Here is a 20,039-nt window from a genome sequence, read left to right as displayed (position 1 = left end):
AAACACCAAGGCAGGCAGGTGGCCTGGTCCCTCGGGCGATCGGGGCAGCCAGGGCTCTCCAGACTTTGTCCCTGGTCCACATTCCTCAAAACCCAGTCAACTGCCCCATGCCTTGGTGACTGACTGGAGTCTACCACCGTCCCAGAGCATCCTGTTTTATTTACCTGGTGAGGGGGGAGCCAGAGTGAGAAGCCAGAAGACTACAAATGCCCTGGGTTGCTGTGGGTGGCTGGGCACCCGTCCCTCCCTGCCCTCAGCATTTCCTAATGAACAGAGGTGCCAGCTGGGCCGCTGGGTTCAATGTGGCCTCCTGCTCACCTCTGCTGTGGCCTCCGTGAAACCTCAGTTCCCCTGGTTGTCCCTGACCCCTCAGGTATTTTCCACTGTTTTGATAACAACAAATCATCATTTATTCTCACTAAAAGGCCAAATTCGCATGCATATATGCCAATGTGCTTATAACGGCACTAGATGGCCACCAAACACAATTGTGAATCATGTTTTTTTCTCCATCAGCTCAAAGAAGCCAGGTGGTAGAGCCATCCAAACCTCCAAATCTTTAGGCACAGCTTATCTGAAGCCATTTCTGTTCTCTCCAGACTGTCAGCACCACCACCACCCTCATCCATCTCTGTGCGAGCGCCTCCACCTTGGAGAGTCTCAGGTGGCCACGTCACGGAAAGGGGGGATCCTCACTGGCTTCAGTAAACTGCTCCCCCTGGTGCTGCTCACAAGCTAGTCATGCCCAAGGTCACCACGCACTCCTGCGGGCACATGGGAACTTCCCAAGGAAAGAGCCCCAATGCCACTTGTCCTCCAACTTCCCATCCAGGTCACCCTCAATGCAGCCACAAAGGCTGTCGTTCAAATGCTATCTCGTTGCCTAAAGGGTAATGGCTCCTTATGGGCAAAGTTGGCCTAGAATGTTCTAGATTCTAGGTGGTTTACTTGTATTTGGTGGAAACAGGTGTAAAGAGAAAGACCAGATACTTGTTAGTATAGTTTATTTCACATTATCCCCCTTCATTCTCTTCTCACCCCCCCCCAACTGGAAAAGACCTACAAAGCAGAAAACACAAAAATGGACAATGAAACGAAGCAGCAAGGAATTCTGTTTCAAAACAACAAGTAGCAACACTAAAGTTAAATTCTCAGGCCCTAAGGATACTCTTAAAAATGAATCTGCCTTCTTCCTCAAGATGTTTTCTGAGACAATTAAAGTTAAATCTTTATTAGTGCCATTCAAGTCAAGTTTCTCCACTAATTCGTAACAGTTTAGCAGCTGCATTGAATTCAGACACTGCCATGGTAGACACGCCTTTTTTCAGCTGCTTCCTCCCTTGCCTTCTACAATAGAAGCTGGGAAGTGAATATTCAGGACCCTAAGCCTCCCTTGCAGCTATGGGTGGTCATGTGATAAGTTCCAGCCAATGACACATGAGGAAGTTACTGCTGCTGCCCCTGCCAGGAAAGCATGATTTAGGCGTCAGGATCAACTGCCATGTGCTTTAGGCCTTTTAGATCTTCCTCCTCTCCCCTCCTCTGGGATGGGATGATACCTGGAGATACAGCAGCCATCTCGGAACATGGAGTCACAAGCCTGAGATGATGACCTGGCCTGGGATGCAGGAGTGGGAAAATGGAAAGGTCCTGGGTCTCTGAGAGCCTTTCTGCTCCCGGGTTTATCAATTCCCTTACCTGTTTAGCCACTGTTAGTAAGAGCTTGTGTTGTCAGCAGCTCAATCCATTGCTCCCTGGTGTCATCATTTTTGAATCCATAAAATCAAGTCACTTTTTTCTTGATTTCTAAGTGAGAGCTGCTTTGTTTTAACTTGAATCTCTTTCTGTGGCTGCTTCTACGGGATTCAGTTTTGACAGTGTCAGTGCTTTCTTTGTCATTATGCCATGGACTTGAGTAAGTACATCTGTCCAGAGAAGGATGCAGCCAGAAATTAGAGTGAATTTCACCAGCAGAGCTGGCAGAATGTGATCATTAGGATTTAAAGTTTTTAAGCTCTTAGCCATTTTATTCAGGAACCAATGTAAGCAAAAGCTACTGTTCCAGAGGAAAAACAAGAATGTTTCCCATCTGAGCCATGGACTTCCCAGAATGGTTTAGGGAAGTGAGGTTGGAGGAACTCCATAGGTATATTTATTTATAACAATAAGAAAACAAGGGACCCTAAAGAGAAAATGCCTACGGATGGGAAGGGAACGCAGGACTCACGCCCTCTGTTGACCAGCATCAGAGACCCTTCAAGAAACCAGTGCTTTCCAGGTTTTTGTGGGATTTCTGCACATTCTTTGAATTCAATTCGCAGCTGAGAAATAGTTACGTAAAGAATTGCCATTGTTTGCTGGTCCAGCTTAAGCTCGGCCTACTTATAAACTGCTTGACATGCCCGCCAAAAAAAACTCCCTAAAAATTCATTCCTTTTCCCAAAATGTGAAAGTCATTGTCTAACTATGTTAAACACTTGGGTATTACTGTCGTTAAAATCACCACTCATCTTGCTCAGAAACTCCCTGAAAAATATCCTCAGAAGACAGGCCAAGCAAGTGTTGTGGTGAAGTAGGTATGAAAGAGTAAATGAAACAGACACGACCAGAAGCCAGACCACATGGACCCAATGACAGCTCAGACTCCTAACAAAAACTATTGTTAATATTAAAAATATTGTTAATATTATAAATTTTTTAAATATTTCAGGTGATCATTTCATGGTTATGAATGAACACAGACAAATAATCTTTTAATGAAGAGGAAAAATGCATGACAGCAAAGAGTTTAAGTGTTACAGTAGGGCCATTTGTGATCAATCGAAAATAGAGAAAGAAGCAAAGAAGGCTGGACATTCGTTGTATACCTACTAAATGCCAGCCATTTCCTTTACTCCTACAACAGCTACTTATTGAGTACCTACTATGTGTCCGGTTCTGAGCTGGGCACTGGGGATGCAGAAGTGATAGGAAGAGTTCCACAGTCTCATAACACTCAGCTCTTGAATCCCCAGCGCTGCGCGCTGTGCTCTGGCGTTCCATAAACGCGGAGCCCGAGTCTTAGAGAGTTGGGTGGCTTGCCGAGGGCACGCAGCTAGTTAGTGACAGCAGTCAAACCCAGACCTATCCGAAACCGTAGACCATGCTCTTCCTACTATACTTTGTTCTCAGCTGTAATTGTAACTAAAAGGGATAAATGTAGGCCTGGAGAGAATCGAAAGTATAAAAGTGAGAGTCAACAGTTGAAGCTGCACTAATTCACAGGGATACATGAACTCACTGCCCTGAGCCAGCTCATATGAATGTCAAGAAGACTACGTGTTGCCAACCTCATCTCTTGGTCCTTGATGAGCTCTACATCTACAGGAGCCGAGTGCTTCTCCTCCTGGACGCTCTCTTCTCCTGCCCCCCCCCCCCCCGTCTCCTGCCTTCCAGGTCACCCTGCTCCCCACTTGCTCTTCCAGATCATCTGTCTCCCAGGCCAGAACTCAGAGCATTCGAGTGCTTCCGAGCCCAGCCCCCGGCCCCCCTCTTCTCCGCATGCCCTCTCTCCCTAACTCTGCACATCTGCTCCTAGGATTGCAAACGTCATCTGTCTGCTGACAACGCCAGCCCTGGTTGTTCCTCTGAGCTCCAGTGTGTCCAACTCTCTACTTGACATCTCCAGTGGGGCCCAAAGAACAAAGGTGCCTGAGGCATGACTGAGGAGAAGACATTTTAAATCTGAAATATGAGTGATAAAGAGGAGACACATTGCATCGTGGAAGACCAGAGTAGAGAGCTTCTCAGGAAGAAGGGAACTTCCATCACTGTCGAATCAAATGAAGGCCAAGAAGAACCTTATCATCAGGACAGTGTCCACCCCCACTCACAGCCCCAAACAAAGCAAGTATGCCGCTGAAGTTTCTCTCTGCAAATCGCATTTAATCAGGTTCTTTTCTACAGCTGTCCTCAAAGGATTAATGTAAGAATAAAATGTGAAAGAAAATCATAAATCACTCAACAAATACAAGATACAGTAGGAGGAAGAAGGGCCACAGAAGAGGGAGGGTGGTGGGTAGAGGTGGAAGAGGGTATGGGGGCAGGGAATGGTGATGGAAAATAGAAGAAAAGAAGGAAAAATAAATAAAAAATGACCAACACGATTCCCAGGACCTGGGCTCTCGGCCAATCTCCCTCCTCACTCAGCCAGAGTGGGCTTTGGGTCATTTTCCTCAATCTTGGGCAAGGTACTTTGAATTAGAATTTAAGAATCTTCAGAGTTGAAAGGAAACAGATCATCGAATCCGCCTGCCCCCTTCAATCAGCCTCTCAACTGTGGTCTTCAGCACTTCCCATGACTAGACCTTTCCACCCAGGTCCAACACGTTCTCCCCGCCTTCAAAGGTGAACATCTATGAACGTGTGCTCAGGTGGTGACACAGAGTTACAGACAAATCAGATACATAAGAAAAGCAATGGCCATCAGTCTTCCAAGGGAAGCAGTATGTTGGCAAAGAAGAGTAAGGGCATCAGACGTTTACTGTCAGCTGAGTGTCACTAACAAACGTTATCAGGGACTGAAGGTGGGGAAGGGAAGTCCTCCTCCAGCTAAGGTGACCAGAAAGTACAGCATCAGTGGGATTCAAGGAAGAACACTGGCCACTGCTTCCCATGGCTTGCATTCGAAGAGGACATGGACTCAGGCCCACTCTGTGACTCTGCCCCAGCCTCCGCTCCCCCTCAGGATGCTCTGACGTGCTTCCTGCAATGACAATTCATTAGCAGCTCAGAGCATCAGTGGACTCTGTGGAACTCATCCCAGAAACCCCACGTCAAAAACCCCTCATGTTCACCCTGGCCAGTGTGGCTGAATGATTAGAGCGTAGGCCCATGGACCAAAGGGTCTTGGGTTCAATTCCTGGTCAAGGGCACATACCTGGGTTGCAGGTTCGATCCCCAGTCCTGGTCATGGTGAGTGCAGGAGGCAACTAATTGATGTGTCTCTCTCACATCGATGTTTCTCTCCCCCCCCATCTGCTCCCCTCCACTCTCTCTTAAAAAAAAAAAACAATCAATGGAAAAAATACTCTCTGGTGAGAATTAACAACAACAAAAACCCCTCATGTTCTATAAGAGACACACACAACCTGCTCACACAGCAGCCTGTGTCTCCTCTCCCCGACCCTGTCCTCCCAGGTGTCAGAGTCAAAATGCAGTCATGACGCAGCTGTGAAATGATCAGCTCAGGTCTCAGAGAGTCAGGAGCTCGGTGCTGTCCACCCCTCATTTCATTTCTCTTTGGCTGTGGTTTGCTTGGACTCTGAGAGTTAATAACCACAAGAGGATGCTTCAGTTCTCCCAATCAATCAGAAAATAACAGAAGGAAATTGCTGGGTGGGGTAGAAAATGGTATTTAAAACAGAGCAGGGCCAGGGCATCTGTTAGCACAGAAGAGAACACGGCGGCTTCCCACACGTAAGAATGTCATCGAGCCAAACATTCTGTGGGAGAACCAGGCCGCCTCATCTCAGCAGCTACAAGTCTCAACTAGGAATAAAATCTGTAAAAGAAAGACAGAAATTCTACTGAAAAGGGAAAAAAAACAACAACATAGATTGAGTCAACATCAAAGCGTGCCCTCCAGGCGAAGTCCTCAGACACTTTTTGTCATTTCTCTGGCTGATCTTATAATTCTATGTATGTCAATGTGAAAACATTCAGAACTAAACGCTTGCTACACTCATCACATCAATGCCATTATTTTTCACCACATCGATCCCAACTTCTTTATTATCAAGTGTTGCGGCCTGTGCCTCAGAGCCTAGCATGGTCAGTTGCCCATAGAAGCTCGGAGTTAATGACTTAATTACTTTATGAATGAAGGCTCTAGCCAGGCTCCAGATCAGGCCCGCTGAGTGCGCGTGGGACTTTGGAACTCCAGTGGACAGCTTAGCACACACAATAGCAACAGTGACTCACGGCTTCCCACGTCTCCACTGTGGCCCAGCATTGGAAGCCATGTGAATTCTTTCACCTACTCAGCAGGAATCACATTGGTCAGCATACCATATGTCATGGGTTGAACTGTGTCCCCCAAAACGATATGCTGCCCAGTACCTGCGAATGGGATTTGGAAATGGGATTTTTGAAGGTGTAATTGAGTTAAGATGACGTCATGCTTGATTAGGGTTGGCCTTAATCCAGTATGACTTGTCCCTTTAAAGAAGACACAGGGAGCCCTGGCCGGTTTGGCTCAGTAGTTAGAGCATCAGCTTACAGACCGAAGGGTCTCCTGTTTGATTCCTGGTAAAGGGCACGTACCTGGGTTGCAGGTTCAATCCCGGGCCCTGGTCGGGGCCCATGTGGGAGGCAACCAATTGATGTGATTCTCTCACATCGATGTTTCTCTCTCTCTCCCCCTCTTCCCTCCCTCCCACTTTCTCTAAAAATCAATGGAAAAAATGTAAGGATTTTTTAAGAAGAAGACGAGACAGGGAGAATACCAAGTGATAATGGAGACCGACTAGAGTGACGTATCTACAGACCGAGGAACGTGGAGGACCGCTGGAGACCACCAGAAGCTAAGAAGACACAGGGAAGGTGTCCTCTCCAGCGCCTTCAGAGACAGCATGACCCAGCTCCACCGATTTCAGATGCCCAACCTCCAGAATTCTGCGAGATTACATTTCTGTTGTTTAAACCACCCAGTCTGCCGTCGTTTGTTGCGGCAGCCCCAGGAAACTAGTACCCTGTGGAAATAGAATTGTCCACCCAGCTGTGGACGGGACTTCCAACACGAGCCAACACCCTTCAAAATTCATGTGCTGGCCCCACAGGGTTAGGGTGAGAGGGTGCAGGGGACTATCCCACACTCGTCACCCCCCATAGCCTGCTGGTGTCATGTCAACCTACATAAATATGTTCAATGCCTATTTTAAGTAATTAATACCAAAGAAAGCGCATCCAGTCACCCATCAAATATTTACTCAGCATGTGCTATTGCAGGAAGCTTTGTAGGCAATGAGGAGACTTCAGTGAACAAAACTCACAAAATGTCCTGTCCTCGTGGAGCTTCCATTCCAGCGAAGAAAGGAAGGTGGTTATCAAATGCAGTTGAACTATCCGGTGGTGAAAAACAGCTAGAATAAGAAGCGCCAGAGGCAGGGATAGGAGAATGCTGTTAAATGAGAAGATGATGTTGCGTAAAGAACCTGAAGACAGGGACAGGTCAACCCACAGACGTTTAAGGAAAGTTGTTCAGAGTGAGTGCAAAGGCCCTGGGGCTGGAAGGCACCTAGCATAGTAGAGAACTGGCAAGGAGGCCGAGGGGCTGGAGCTGAGAGGGAGGGAGGGTGTGGTGCAAACAGCCAAATGCAGTCCTGACAATGTGTTAGGACTTTGGTTTTCATCTGAGGGAGATGGGGAGCATCCGGAAGGTCTGTGACTTCATGCTGCGTGAGAATCACTGTGGCTGCTGTTTTGAGAACAGAGTGTAGGGGAGAGGGCAGAAGCAGGGAGCGGTGAGGGGGTCGCTGCGTAACCCGGGAAAGTGCCACGCCCTCCTAGAGCAACATTACAACGTGCAAGCTACCTGCTGTGACCTCAAGCAGAGGCGGTAAAAATAAGACTTTCTGAAAATAGGCTTTTACCAATCTCAAAAGGTTGCATATTGTATGATTACGTTTACATGACATCCTTGAAATGACAGAATCATAGAGACGGAGAACAGGTTCGAAGCTGCCCAGGGCTGAGGGAGAGGAAGCAGGAGGGGAGTGTGGCTGTAACAGGAGCACGAGGGATCCTCTGCCCGAACCTTCTGTGTTTGACTGTGGTGGTCACACAATCTGCACACAGGATAAAGTTACACAGAACCACACACACACACACATGCATGCACACACGCACACACGCACACACGCACAGGGTGGCACCAATGCCCGTTTCCTGGCTGGGATATTTATCGCACTGTTGTCATGAACGATGTGAGCTTTGGGAGAGACCAGTGGAAGGCACAGGGCTGGCTGCATTATTTCTTACAATTGCATGTGAATCTTCAACTATCTCAGAAACTTTTAAAACCATTTAAAAATAGTCTTTAACGCCTACGGTGACGTTAAAGGCGCTGGCCCTTAAGCCAGGGAGAAAAGAGCGCACCACAGGGGACGCGTGATGAAGCGACCACTTCAGGCTTCTTGGAAACTGAGCCACAGCAAACAATACGCCGGCGGCTTCTGTGGAAGACCCTCCTTCCACCTTGTGTGGAAGCCTCGGGGTGACGACCACACGGCTGCACCGTCGCCGACCTGAGAGGCTGAATCGCATTTCATAATACACTCGAGGACGAGGCCTTGCTGCCCTCATGAACCAGTGCCATGAGGCAGCTTCCCCTCTATCACCCCAGGTGACCCAGTCGTCACAAGCAGCCCTGGACCTGGCCCTTCAGATGCAGTTTACAGGGCCCTGCCTGCCCAGCTGCCCATGGCTGACCTGGAGGAGGTCACTTCTCTCGAGCTCCTGCGAGGCCACACCTGACCATTTGGGGTCTCTGGCCTCTTTCACCCTTCCCAGCCCTGGGGGATCTGGCCACAGGTGACAGTGGGTTTTCATCTCCAGCCCAACTTGGTGTCATCTCAGACCAGGAGCCATGGATACATACCCTGGTCACACTGTTTGCTACGATGCTTACTAGTTCCAGCCGCAGCGCTGGCGCTCGGGGGACCCACTGCCACCCTTCTTCTGAGAGCTGCACAGGCTCACCCCCAGTTCAGGTCTGCAGGCTCTAACCAGCCATCAGTCTGCAACGAAATGGCTTCTGGGCCCTGAAAGGAGTTGACTTTTAGGTGACCTTCACAGGGGTGTGTCACTCTCTAGACTGTAAAAATCTACATAAATTATATCCACTGATTTCCTCTTTAATGCAGTGGCTCACCGGGTGGAGTTTCAGTAACTCCTCAAATGACGCGCACCATCTTCCCCTGGGAAACCGCGCTGAACTCTCCGCAGGCCCCACCGCCAGTCTGCCCACCGGTGAGTGCCTGAGACTCCCGGTACCCTGGAACTCCTTCCAAAAGGGGACTTTTCTAGAACATGCGAGCCGTTTCAGGTAGGACTGAAGGGAAAGACAGTCAGCTTGGTCTGTATTGTAATGAAGAACCACCCCTCAACCGCAAATAAATAAGCAGATATAAGAGACGGCCCCCCCAAGCGCAATGAACGGAGGCACCATCTGCGCCCCGCCTGCCTCCAGCGAGGTCCGCCCCTCAGCGGCCCGTGCAGCCTTCCACCCACCCCGCCATGTGCCACACCGAGGACACTCCTTCAGTGGCCACTGTTGCTTTGGATTATGGTCAAACTCTAGGACCTTCGTGAGCTGGCTGCTGCTGACCCCTTGACCCTGAATGTCCCTGTGACCCCAGGGGCTGAGTCTTTCCTCAAACGCGTCACGGCGCCTTCTTGTTCCCATGCCTCACACATGCAGCATGGTCTGTTCCTCCGCTGAAATGCCCTTCCTTGCCTTCCTTCTCTAACAAATGGCCGGCCGCTGTCAAAACCCAGCTCCGTACCGGAGACCACAGCAGGGGACTGTGAGCATGAGCAGCTCTCCGGGGGTTTTGCTACGGTTATAAACCTGCCTTCGGATTTGCATCCACTGAGGGTTGCGCGGGGATACTTAATGAGACTGATTAATCGAAACTCACTCAAAGCTGACATTCGGTGCCCTGGAGGCAACTACACCCCTCGGGTGTCCTTTGTCCCTCCACAGTCCTCCAGCTGCTGCAGCTTTGCCTGGAACCTGCTAAAGGGCTGCTGACCCAGCTTTAGGTTTAGGCTTTGAATTCTTTCTCACCAACGGTCAGTTAAAAATTAATAAGTAGCAGAATTGGAAAAACAGACAAACGCTAAGGGAAAACCAAAGCAGGTAACTGAACGTTTGACCTAATTCTCTTAACTCTCAAAACCACAGCTCCCAGGGTCAGCAGGCAGTGGGAAAGCTGCCCGAAGGCCAGGGGCGCCCTCTAAGGGCCCCGGGGCGCAAGCGCTGCCACCCACAGGGGTCTGAGCTGAAAAGAAAGGAACTGGGAGAAAATCTGGGAGGAAAATCTGCCTTCCGCATGACATCACCTAATACTAGTAGCACAAAAATTCCATATTCAAAATTTCTAAATTTTAACCATCTGTTCCATACTGGAGAAATTTCTTAATTAGTAGTAACACAATTCCCAAAAATTGAATTAATTCATATTCTTTGTAACTAAGACAAGGATAAGTTCTAGAAGGAAGGAAAGAAGGGTGTTCATTCATACGTATAACCAGTACCTCCCTGATCCCAAATGCTCTAGCATGTGTCTACTAAACTGGTAACAGAAATACTGAAACAATATGCCTCCCCACCCCCAGCCACCCAGCTCTCCTCAAAGGTACCCGAGGTTTCAGTTTCTAATGTAACCTAACATAAATATTCTATTAACAAGTAAATGCATATACATATATATTCTTTTATATCCTTTATTTTTATACCTTTAAATACCCACCTCTGTATTTTCTAACTAAAATAAAAGCTCCTGATAAGAGGTTTAATTGTAACTCAAGAAATCTCCAATTTCCATAAGGAACAGTGAAAAGAAGTCTTCTCCTCAGCCAGCAAAACATGATGGAGCTCCCCCCTGAAACCCACCCTCACCCTGCAGCAGCAGAATAGTGGCCCCCAAAGATGTGCATGGCCTGATCTCTCTAACCTGTAAACATGTGACCTCACATGGCAAAAGGGACTTAGCAGGTGTGATTAAGGGTCTGGAGATGGGGAGATTGTCCTGTGGGTCAAATGTTATCACAAGGGTCCTTGTAAGTGGAAGAGCAGACAGGAAATTCAGAGACCTGTGGATAGAAGTGGAGCGACTGCTGATAGGGGTTGTGACTGGAGAAACACGGGCACCTCTAGAAGCTGGGAGAGGTGAGGCTGGATTCTGCCCTAGAGCCTGCAGAAGGAACACAGCCCGTGATGTTAGCCCACTGAGACCCATTTTGAACTTTTGACCTCCAGAACAACAAGATAATAAATTTGTTTGGTTTTAAGCCACTAAGTTTATGATAATTTGTTACAACAGCAATAGGAAACTAATACAAACCTGCCAGTCCTCACCTCCTCCCCTGCCTGTTTTCAGGGAATAGGCCTTTATGACTTAGAGATATGATGGTCTTGGTAAGACACACTGATAATGCTCTGGGACTGGCTGGTGATATCTTTCCAGGGACATGAACTGTCTCTCTGCAACCCTATTACAACCTCTAATTCCACAGTAATGAACTGTGTACTCAGATGATGAATAAAAGTTCTTTCATCTGGGTGGGCGCCAAGGCGCAAGGTACAAGGAAAGGGTATATTCACCTTCTCCTCTCAAAGAGAACAGAAGTAGCAGGGAGACACTACAGAGCTGGTGGCAGGCTGGGCCACAGGAAAGCCCTTGAGAGCTTCTACAGGTGAAAGGAATTTACCCATTCACTTCATCTAGTGGAGACCGACTGGCCCAAGGCCATACAGCGGGTGAATGACAGCACCAAGGCTCCAATCCAGACATCTTGATGTTGAACCTACTTCCCATCAATAAACCTGGTTATCAATCTTTCTGTTCTCCAGATTCCTTTCTACTCTTAAACTAATGATCTTACAGAGGTGGTTCATGGGGGTTTTATCTACCAATAACTACTGACCAGAAATTAAAACCCAGAAGAGGTTAAACTCTGTGTTAATTAATTTATTTTTAAAATAGCAATAGTAAACAATTACATATTGACATAAAAAACAAACAAACCTGTATTTTATGGGGGGAGAAAACTTTTCTAAAACAGAAATAGTGAGAAGAGTGGCCCTGTTTTGCATTTTGGCAAATCTCTTTAATAGAAGATAGCAGGATCTCCTATCCACTATCCCCTCAGTCTACTGCAGTATGTTGTTTTGGTGGAAATATATGAAGAAAACCCAGCCTCCAGTTGGAATAGTACTGTAACAGCCTTACGGGTAATTTTGGAAAATCTTTGATACTACACCAAAACTCATCAAGTAATAGATTCTTCAAGGTTAGTTGTAATGTAGAATCTGAAACCATATAAAAAAAAATTTTCACACTTTGTTACATTAAAAGTCCACTGGGCTCTCTTGAACTTTGAGTGGATCGTTTAGCCAGGCACGATTTTGTAACACTCTGCATCAGTCACTTGGATTTACTGATTCACTTGGTTATATAAGTTGACATGCTTTATAACACACTATTTAAAAATCACATTCATTTATATCACCACTGATCTTGTTAGAAACGGTTTTAAGTATTTAAAAGCTTTCAAATTTATGATGTTGGAGATGGCAAAATTCTAATTTTCACTTGAAAGCTCAAATTTTATCACTGGTAAGACATGCCAGCGGTTATTTTACTAGTAGTGGCAGGCCCCCTTTGTTGATTTTTGAGAAGTTGTCTGCCAAATACCAAGTCAGAATAACTGGTTTGTCTGCAGTCATTCTTTCTGGTAAATATGGTGTTCTTGGGGGGGAAAGCAGCTACCAAAATTCAGTTCATAACTCAAACCATCACACAAGTGCTTTTCCTTGGGATTACCATTGAACTTGGGTAGTCAGAGGAAGTGCTTTGTGTGCCTCCCCTGTTTCTCCACACAGAATATTAAAAAGACATGCATTCAAGAGTAGAGACTTGGAAAAATTAATTTTTGCTGTTGCACCAAGGACATTCTTAATGGAAACTGGCATCTCTTTTCTTAACATCAAAGGCTGAAAGTGCAGTGACTATGAGTTCACTATGGTGCCAGTACCTAGACTCACACTAAAGCACCAGCGGTTTTCCCAAGCTGTGCACCTTCCCTGCAAATGTCGAGGCGGCAGAAAAGGCAGACAGCCTCTTAGTATTACTTTGAAAACAGTTTTAACCTTGCAGATTCCCTGAAAGGGTCTTTAAGCTTTAAAGAAAAAATAGAAATCACCCATAACTACCCTAAGATAACCACTATAAATACGTGAGAGTGTATATTTCCACATGTTTTCAGAAAAATGTCTCCTGGCAAGCACCATTGTGGTGTGGCGGGGGGGGGGGGGGGTCGGTCAGGAATCACTTGCTTATTTTATATTTTAATTGACCACCAAGTTGAAGGGCTTATCTAGATCTTCAGTGTGCCCTGCAGATCACCTCTATTTTAAGGAAAGTCCCTCGGAGCTGTGGTGGTCTGCCACTGGTAATGTGGCTCCTCGTGATTCCGTTACAGGGACTCTGGCCCCAAAGGTTTGGTGGCCAGGGGAGGGCCTGACTCTAGCAGCTGGCTGGGCACACGCATTAATTCAGCCAGAGAGGGAGCACTGTGGCCATGGCCATGCCGTCAGACCCGGAATACAGGCAGGAAGCCTTCCAGAGGAGCAGATGAAATAAATTATGTGCCCCATGATCTCTTTCCCAGCATGGGGAGCTCGCCGCAGGTCTGTTTCTCCCTTCTATTATTTCATCTGAACACAGTAAATATCTATTTCAAAATGTACTTGTCCTCCTTTGTCCATTTCTAGTCTAGTCATCACTTTACTGCATATTCCACGTCAACACACTAGACAGAAGTGCCAGCAAGAGCCCCAGCTCCACCATCTCCCTGCTTAGTAATGAAGAGAGCAGAAGGCCAGAGACGGAGGGAGGTGCCACAAGCGAGGGGCGACCTCAGACACGCTCAGTGGGACCACAGGCGGGTGGCAGTGCTATCTAACAGCAATGAAGCTGTAATCATCATGAAGGCAGTTTGCCATTCGTTCCATTTCATTCCTTTTTCTGAAACAAAAACTCTTTCAGCATTCAGAAAATTTTAATTTAGAGGGGGGAAAAAAAAAAAAAAAAGCCATGGGTTGTAGGTGGGGAAGTCGAAAGACTCTAAAGTACTTCTATTCTTGTTCAGTACTGTAGGAAATATTCCGTGACTGCTTTCCTGGAGATCTCTAACGGAGAGGAAAACAAAACCTACCACTGGTAGAGTCTTTTATGGGGGGGAAGAAAAAAAAAGTGACATTTGGCATCCCAGCACTTGGCACAAACCTGAAGCAAGCATTGTGCCTGAGCACCCACCAGTGACCCCGGCACTCGCCCTTTCCCGTGCGGTAAGAGGGCCACGGAGACACGGAAGAGCGTCATTTAAAAAGCGGCCCTCGCTGGCATGGCCTCTGGAATCTTACAGCCCAGCCGGGAGGGAACAGTATTGGGCAAGGTCGCCTTCTTGGACTCCTGCAAACCGATGACGTGAGTCAAGCCCCACGGCTTCGGGTTTGAAGATGCCAGCCCAGGACGTGGGAACGAGGGCCACCAAAGGCGCTGGAATCAAACACCCAAAACCCCAAAACCCCGCCGCAACCCTGTCTCTCCGCGGGGACGCGCGAGCAGTCCGACCGCGGCACGCTGGCACTTTCCGAAAAGCGTGGCTCACATGCCACCCGGAGAAAGCGCCCCTCCCGTCGGTGCCCAGCCTCCGCCTTGGGGGGCAGGGTGCGCGTCTCCCCAACCGACTCCCCGCTCCCCTCTCGCTGCGCGCAAGACGAGCGCCCCTCGCAGCCCCGAGTTCCCACCGGGATGCGCGGCCTCCCCCGGGCGCCAGAGTGCCCACAGCCCGCGGCCACCCGCGGGGCTCTGGACAGGTCTCCCCGCCCCTGTGCCACCTACAGGGACCCCAGCCGCGGGGCAGGTGAGACGCCGGGGAGGGGGGGGCTGGGCGAAGGAAAGCAGCACCCACCCCCACGGCAACGCCAAGAAGGCGCTTTTCTGCCCCCGCCCCACTTGCGCCTGAATCTCCCGGGGGAGGTCAGACGGCTCAAGTCTCCCGAGTCCTGGGCGTCCGCTGTCAAGGCTGGAACTGAGGGCCCTGAGGTCCCCGGGCGCCCACGGCGTCCCCACTCCCTCCTCCCGCTGGCGGGACTGCGGGTGCCCGGACTCCGCGTCCCCGGCCGCACCTCCGAGCCCTGACCCGTGAGCGACGAAGACGCACAGGTTAGTGACAGGACACGCAGCCGACAGAGCGCAGGGCGGTGGCCCCAGAGCGACAGGCGGGGTGGGTGGTGCGCGGAGGTGGACAGAGCAGCGGTCAGCAGGCGCGGGGAGCCCGGCGGCCCTGCCCGGGCTGCGCGTACCTGGAGCCCCCGCCGAGGCGACGACGGGCAGCAGCGCCGCCAGGAGCAGCAGCGCCGCCCAGGGCAGCAGGCGCCGAGCGCCCCGGGGCGCCCCGGCCGCGGGCGCCATCGGGAGCCCGGGGTGCGCGGCGGGCTGGGTGGGGTGGCCGGTCGGTGGGCGCTGGGCCGGAGTCGGGGATGCGGAGGCGCCGCCGTCGGGTCCCCGCCGTCCGCGCAGGTTTGCGCTCCGCGCTGTGCCCGCCGCGCCCCCGCCCCGCGCTGCTCTCTCCGCGCCCGCGCCCCGGCCGCCCAGCTCCGCACTGAGGCCGCCCGCCACCGACCGCGCCTTTTAGCCACGCGCGGGCGCCCCCTGCCGGCGGCGGGGCGGGGGGACGGCGGGGCGGGGGCCCGGGCTCAAGGCTCCGGATCGCCTAGGAGTCCCGCTCGGCGTTTCCGAAAATTCAGGATTGCAGTGTGGGACGAAGTGGCCGGGGAAGTCCCTCCCACTGTCTAACCTCTCTGGTTTTCTGGCTCGGGAAAGGCCCATCGCGTCCAGGCGCTGCCAAGCCCACGAACGCCCCGTCCCCTTAAACAAATCCCTCTGGTTTCATCGTTGGGGACGGGGAACAAGCGCCTTCGCCTCCACCTGCACGTTGTGGTCTTTCCTTCGGCTCCCCGCCGCCTTCCGCGCCCCCCGCGCCCCCCGCGCCCCCCGCAGCGGGTGCCCGTCCGTGGACGCCGCGCCCCGGGCGCACCAGCTCCTTAGGGAGGCCGCCGCCTGTCCGCGCGCAGCCCCGCGCAGGGCTGCCCGCCCTGCCTCCCCCGCCCCCCGCGCGCGGCCGGGGTCTCCCTGCCGGACCCTGGCGGCGCGCGGTCAGCCCCGGCCTGGGACCCTCGGGCGCCTCCGCGTGGCTCGGGGCGCCCCTGGAGGCCACGGGGGCGCCGCGCGCTGCGGTCCCGGCCTCTGCGCGCGGACTTGCGGTGGCTGAAGCTGACAGCCTGGAGGTGAGCCCCCTCCGTAGGGACCCCCCAACACTCGCGCGGATTCGGGTCATTCTGCAGAGAGGGAACAACGGTAGGGGAGTTGCAGGCTGGCACAGGAAACACGGCGCCCCTCTTCTGAAGCGAAACAGCAGCACCCTGGCCGCTCAGCCCTGGCTGGTGCCTCTGGCCCAGCGGGCACCCGCAAAGAGCAGGGCCCCACAGCCCTCGCTCCGGACATCTTTCTCCTGGTTCCCAGCGAGGGTTCCTTCTTCATTCGTCTGGTAAGAAACGTCAAAGGTATCACTACTTTGAGGTTTAAAAGACTCCAAACACCGAACCTAAAGGTCATTGTCATCTGCCCTGAGCATGACCATCTCAAAAACATAAATTCTCGCCCTGGTCAGTTTGGCTCAGGGATTAGAGAGTCTGCCGGGAGGACCAGAACCAATCGATCTCTCTCTGTCTTTCTCTCCCCCCTCCCCTCTAAAAAAAAATCAATGGAAAAAATATCCTCAGGTGAGGATTGAAAAAACAAAAACATAAGCTCTCTGAAGTTTTCTTCCTTCTAGTCAATGTTTAGTCCACTCGGTTGTCATTACTGTCCTGATAGACTTCATTATTTTCACATAATTTCTTAAGCTCCTGGTCGTTGCTTCTATTTTGTTTCTCAAAACCAAACAGAGTGGATGCCATCAGCTGTTTAACTGTGGTCCTTTACTAGCCTGCCCCCAGGTGCTCCTGTGGTTTATTTCCAGCTTCACGTGTAGTCTGTGATCACACGCAGTATCTCTGGTTCTAGTTATTTTAAATAACCACACACTCAGAGAGTCCAGCGCTCTCCATACGTGTCGGCATGACATTTCCATGTGGTAGGGTAGAATCTGAATGCTAGTCTCATGTTTCGTGTGGATAAATGAAAACCAAGTGCAAACGACCGTCCAGGAGAAACTCCAGTGGAGTTTTGACAGCGCATGTCTCACACCATCGTCTGAGGTCAAATCTTGTTCCAGCTTCAGCTGGGCTCTCGTGACTCTTTAAGTCCTTTGTAAGCACCGCGTTTGAACAGATCTGTGTGCCGTGACAACTTACCCAAGACTCACACACAATAGTGACATGCACTCAACTTTTAAAAGATGGTGTAGGAGTGGAATGAGGGGGGGGGAGGGAGTACCCGCGATACTTGAGTGGCTGGGGAAATCTTTAGTTCAGACAGGACAGATCTGGAGGAAAACTGTCTCTAGGATTCCATAAACAGAGGGAAGGTGGAAAGAAAGAAAATAGTGGTAGGCATGTAGACTTCACCTTGCCGTGGGGGAAAGAAGACAGGGATTGCTTCTCACCAGCAATAAAATAATGTTCACCAAACTTTCCTTGAGCACAATCCATTTTATTCTGGCTCCTACAACACCCTTAGCGGCTCTAATCGGATTTTACAGAGAGAAAACCAAGGCTCTGAGAGGTTGTGTGGCTCGTCCACCCCACAGTAGGGACTGGTGAGGGTGAGAGCCCAGTGCAAACCATCTGACTCCAAATGCACATCCATTTCCGTGGCACCGTGGCACCTCTGAACACCCCCTCTGTCAGATTTTCAATGACAGCCCCAGGGTGGAGGTGGAGAGCACGCGTCTGTTTCACAGGCCCCGTGTCCAACATGGATTTAGCAGCGGCACCTCCTTTCCATCCACATGGTGAGCGATCCTTCCTAGCCAACAATTACACAAGACCTCAGTATCACACCACCCATCTTCTCAGGGTTTGGAAGGGGTGGGAAAGAAACGATGCTTCTCAAAAAAAAAAAAAAAAGCCATAAATCCATCATTGCCTGCAACAGGCTTCCTCTGCACAGAAGTTCTAACTTGTCTCACTGGGAGGCGGTGCCAAGGCAAGTTCCCCTGTGCAAATAGACTGGGAATTAGTGAAACCTGAGGGATTAAGATGTCAGAATCGCAACCCAGCATAGGAATTGTTAAGGGCTCGAGTTGAGAAGGTTTCGATTGCCCTGATGTAAAAGCCCACAGGCCTGCGTCCTAGCTTTCTGTCTCGTGGCCCAAATCCTGAGACATGCGCACCGCAGTGGGAGCAGCTAGATGTTCCATTTCCACCCTGCACCGCTTGTCCTTGGGCATAGGGCTTGAGCCACTGCGATGGAAATCATTCACTATCTATTCCTTTACGTGACCTTACAGAACACCTGTTTTTGTGCCAAGTAATGTGTTAGGATCTGGGGATATAAATGTGACTGAGACTCAGGCAGCTCTTGCCTCAAAGAGCTCACAGTCAAAGTAAGAGAGAAACAAACCAAAAAAAATAAATTATGTGCATTCTAGATCACCATCATAGTTGGGCCATAAAGCTGATGGGAACTGCGCTAAATGTTGCCTCTCTCTTATTTTCTTTTCCCCTGGGGGTTTTTAACCGTGTGTGTACTTCTATAGGCAGGCCTGGGGGCGTGCTCTCTCTAACGCCGTGGAAGTGAAGAGCCTGGTTTGGGGAGGAGGCATTAACAAATCAGGGTGGGACGAGATCTCCAACTGTACATTCTTCAAGTTGCAGTTGGCAGGTTTAGAAGTTGGCCCAGGCGTTAGGCTAGGAAAATACATGCCTGGCTGCCTTCCAGCCCTTCTTTGCCTGGCCGCCCACCCTCCTAAGGAGAACGGAGCCCTGCGGCTGGTTGGTGGGTACTCCAGAGGCACAGGGCACAGAGCTGCTGTGCGGGGAACATGTCACGCCAGCCACACGGGCCCCAGACCTTGCACATTGGCAGCTTTGCCATCCGCACTCAGCGGGCTGCTCCCAGGAAAGCCACAGAGAGACCCAGCGAAGTCCCGGTGCCCAGCAGGACCCTTCTCTCCCAGAGAACACCCACCTCCGGCTATAGCACCGTGCTGCTCAGCATCCCCAGCCCTGGAGAAGGTGGTGAAGACAGTTTGTCAGTGGCGACCCCCTGCCCCTTTCCACCCCCCCCAGGCAGTGTCCTCTCATACCACTCACCCAGGCATGGTACCCTTTGGCATCCTGCCTCCCCCACCCATCAAACATTCCTCCCCGGAAGATCTGATGCCTCCTCCTAGCTGAGATGTGAGTGGCTGATAAGGCCCAGCCCCTGATTACACAGTGAGGAAGCGGCAGAGCTGGGGGCAGCCCTGATATTCCCTTTGCAGACTCAGTGCCCTTTGCATCACAGGCCTTTGGCAGAGCAGCTCTCCAGGGCAGAGTTAACAGCAAACACATATCCGCAGGGAGGCATTTCGGAGCAGGTCTCTTTATTTACACTTGGATTTTCCTGACTTTAGAAAATGCACCATTTTCCACATTCTCATTAATACCAACTCTCGGGCTGCATGTGAGAGGCAGAGTCAGTCCGTTTTCCTCGCATCCTTTGCAATCTACACAGAAGCCGACACCCAGGAAGAAACGGTCTATGATTTCGTACCAGTCAATCCTGTGTGCGTCTCCAGCAGAACCCGTGAATTCGATATAGTCATTATCTGTGTGATACTCTCGGAAAGAAAAAGTATCCTCGAGCTATTCCATAGGTCACCTCCCTTCTGGGAAGGGACCTTGTCTCTCTGTCCCCGCTCCAGCCATGCTTCTGTGCCAGCTCAGCAGCGTTCAGCCCTGCACTTCTCCCTCCTTCTGGAGGCGCCCTTTCCTTTGCTCCTGACACTCGTACTGTCCTGGCTTCTCCGGCTTCTCCGGCTTCTCCCACCACGCCTCCTCCATCTCCTTTGGAGTTAGAGCCTTTGCCCTCCACAGAACTCACCAGCACCTCTGGCTGCAATAACCACGTGCTCCCACCCCTGCCCTCTTTCAGTCCTGAGTCCCCCACTGCCTCCTCCCACAGGGCTTTGCACCAGCTGATCCTTCCCCCTGTTCCCTCTGCCTTGCCCTCTATCCTTCACAGTTCTGCTCAGAACAAAGTCTCCCATGACCTCTGTGA

General features: G+C 50.7%; 1 protein-coding gene across 1 annotated transcript in view; it reads right to left on the bottom strand.

Annotated features, from left to right (window-relative positions):
- Positions 1–19,822, bottom strand: part of FNDC1 (fibronectin type III domain containing 1) — a 72,460-nt gene extending 52,638 nt beyond the window's left edge. Inside the window, 5 exon segments of the mRNA XM_087817786.1 lie at positions 15,137–15,251; positions 15,253–15,314; positions 15,317–15,357; positions 15,359–15,546; positions 19,724–19,822. Of these exon segments, the coding sequence (XP_087673912.1) occupies positions 15,137–15,251; positions 15,253–15,314; positions 15,317–15,357; positions 15,359–15,546; positions 19,724–19,822 (505 nt within the window).
- Positions 19,823–20,039: the final 217 nt, after the last annotated feature.

Source organism: Miniopterus natalensis, chromosome 5, assembly GCF_054644295.1.
Source record: "Miniopterus natalensis isolate mMinNat1 chromosome 5, mMinNat1.hap1, whole genome shotgun sequence".
NCBI lineage: Eukaryota > Metazoa > Chordata > Mammalia > Chiroptera > Miniopteridae > Miniopterus > Miniopterus natalensis.
This window is presented reverse-complemented; position numbering and strand designations above follow the sequence as displayed.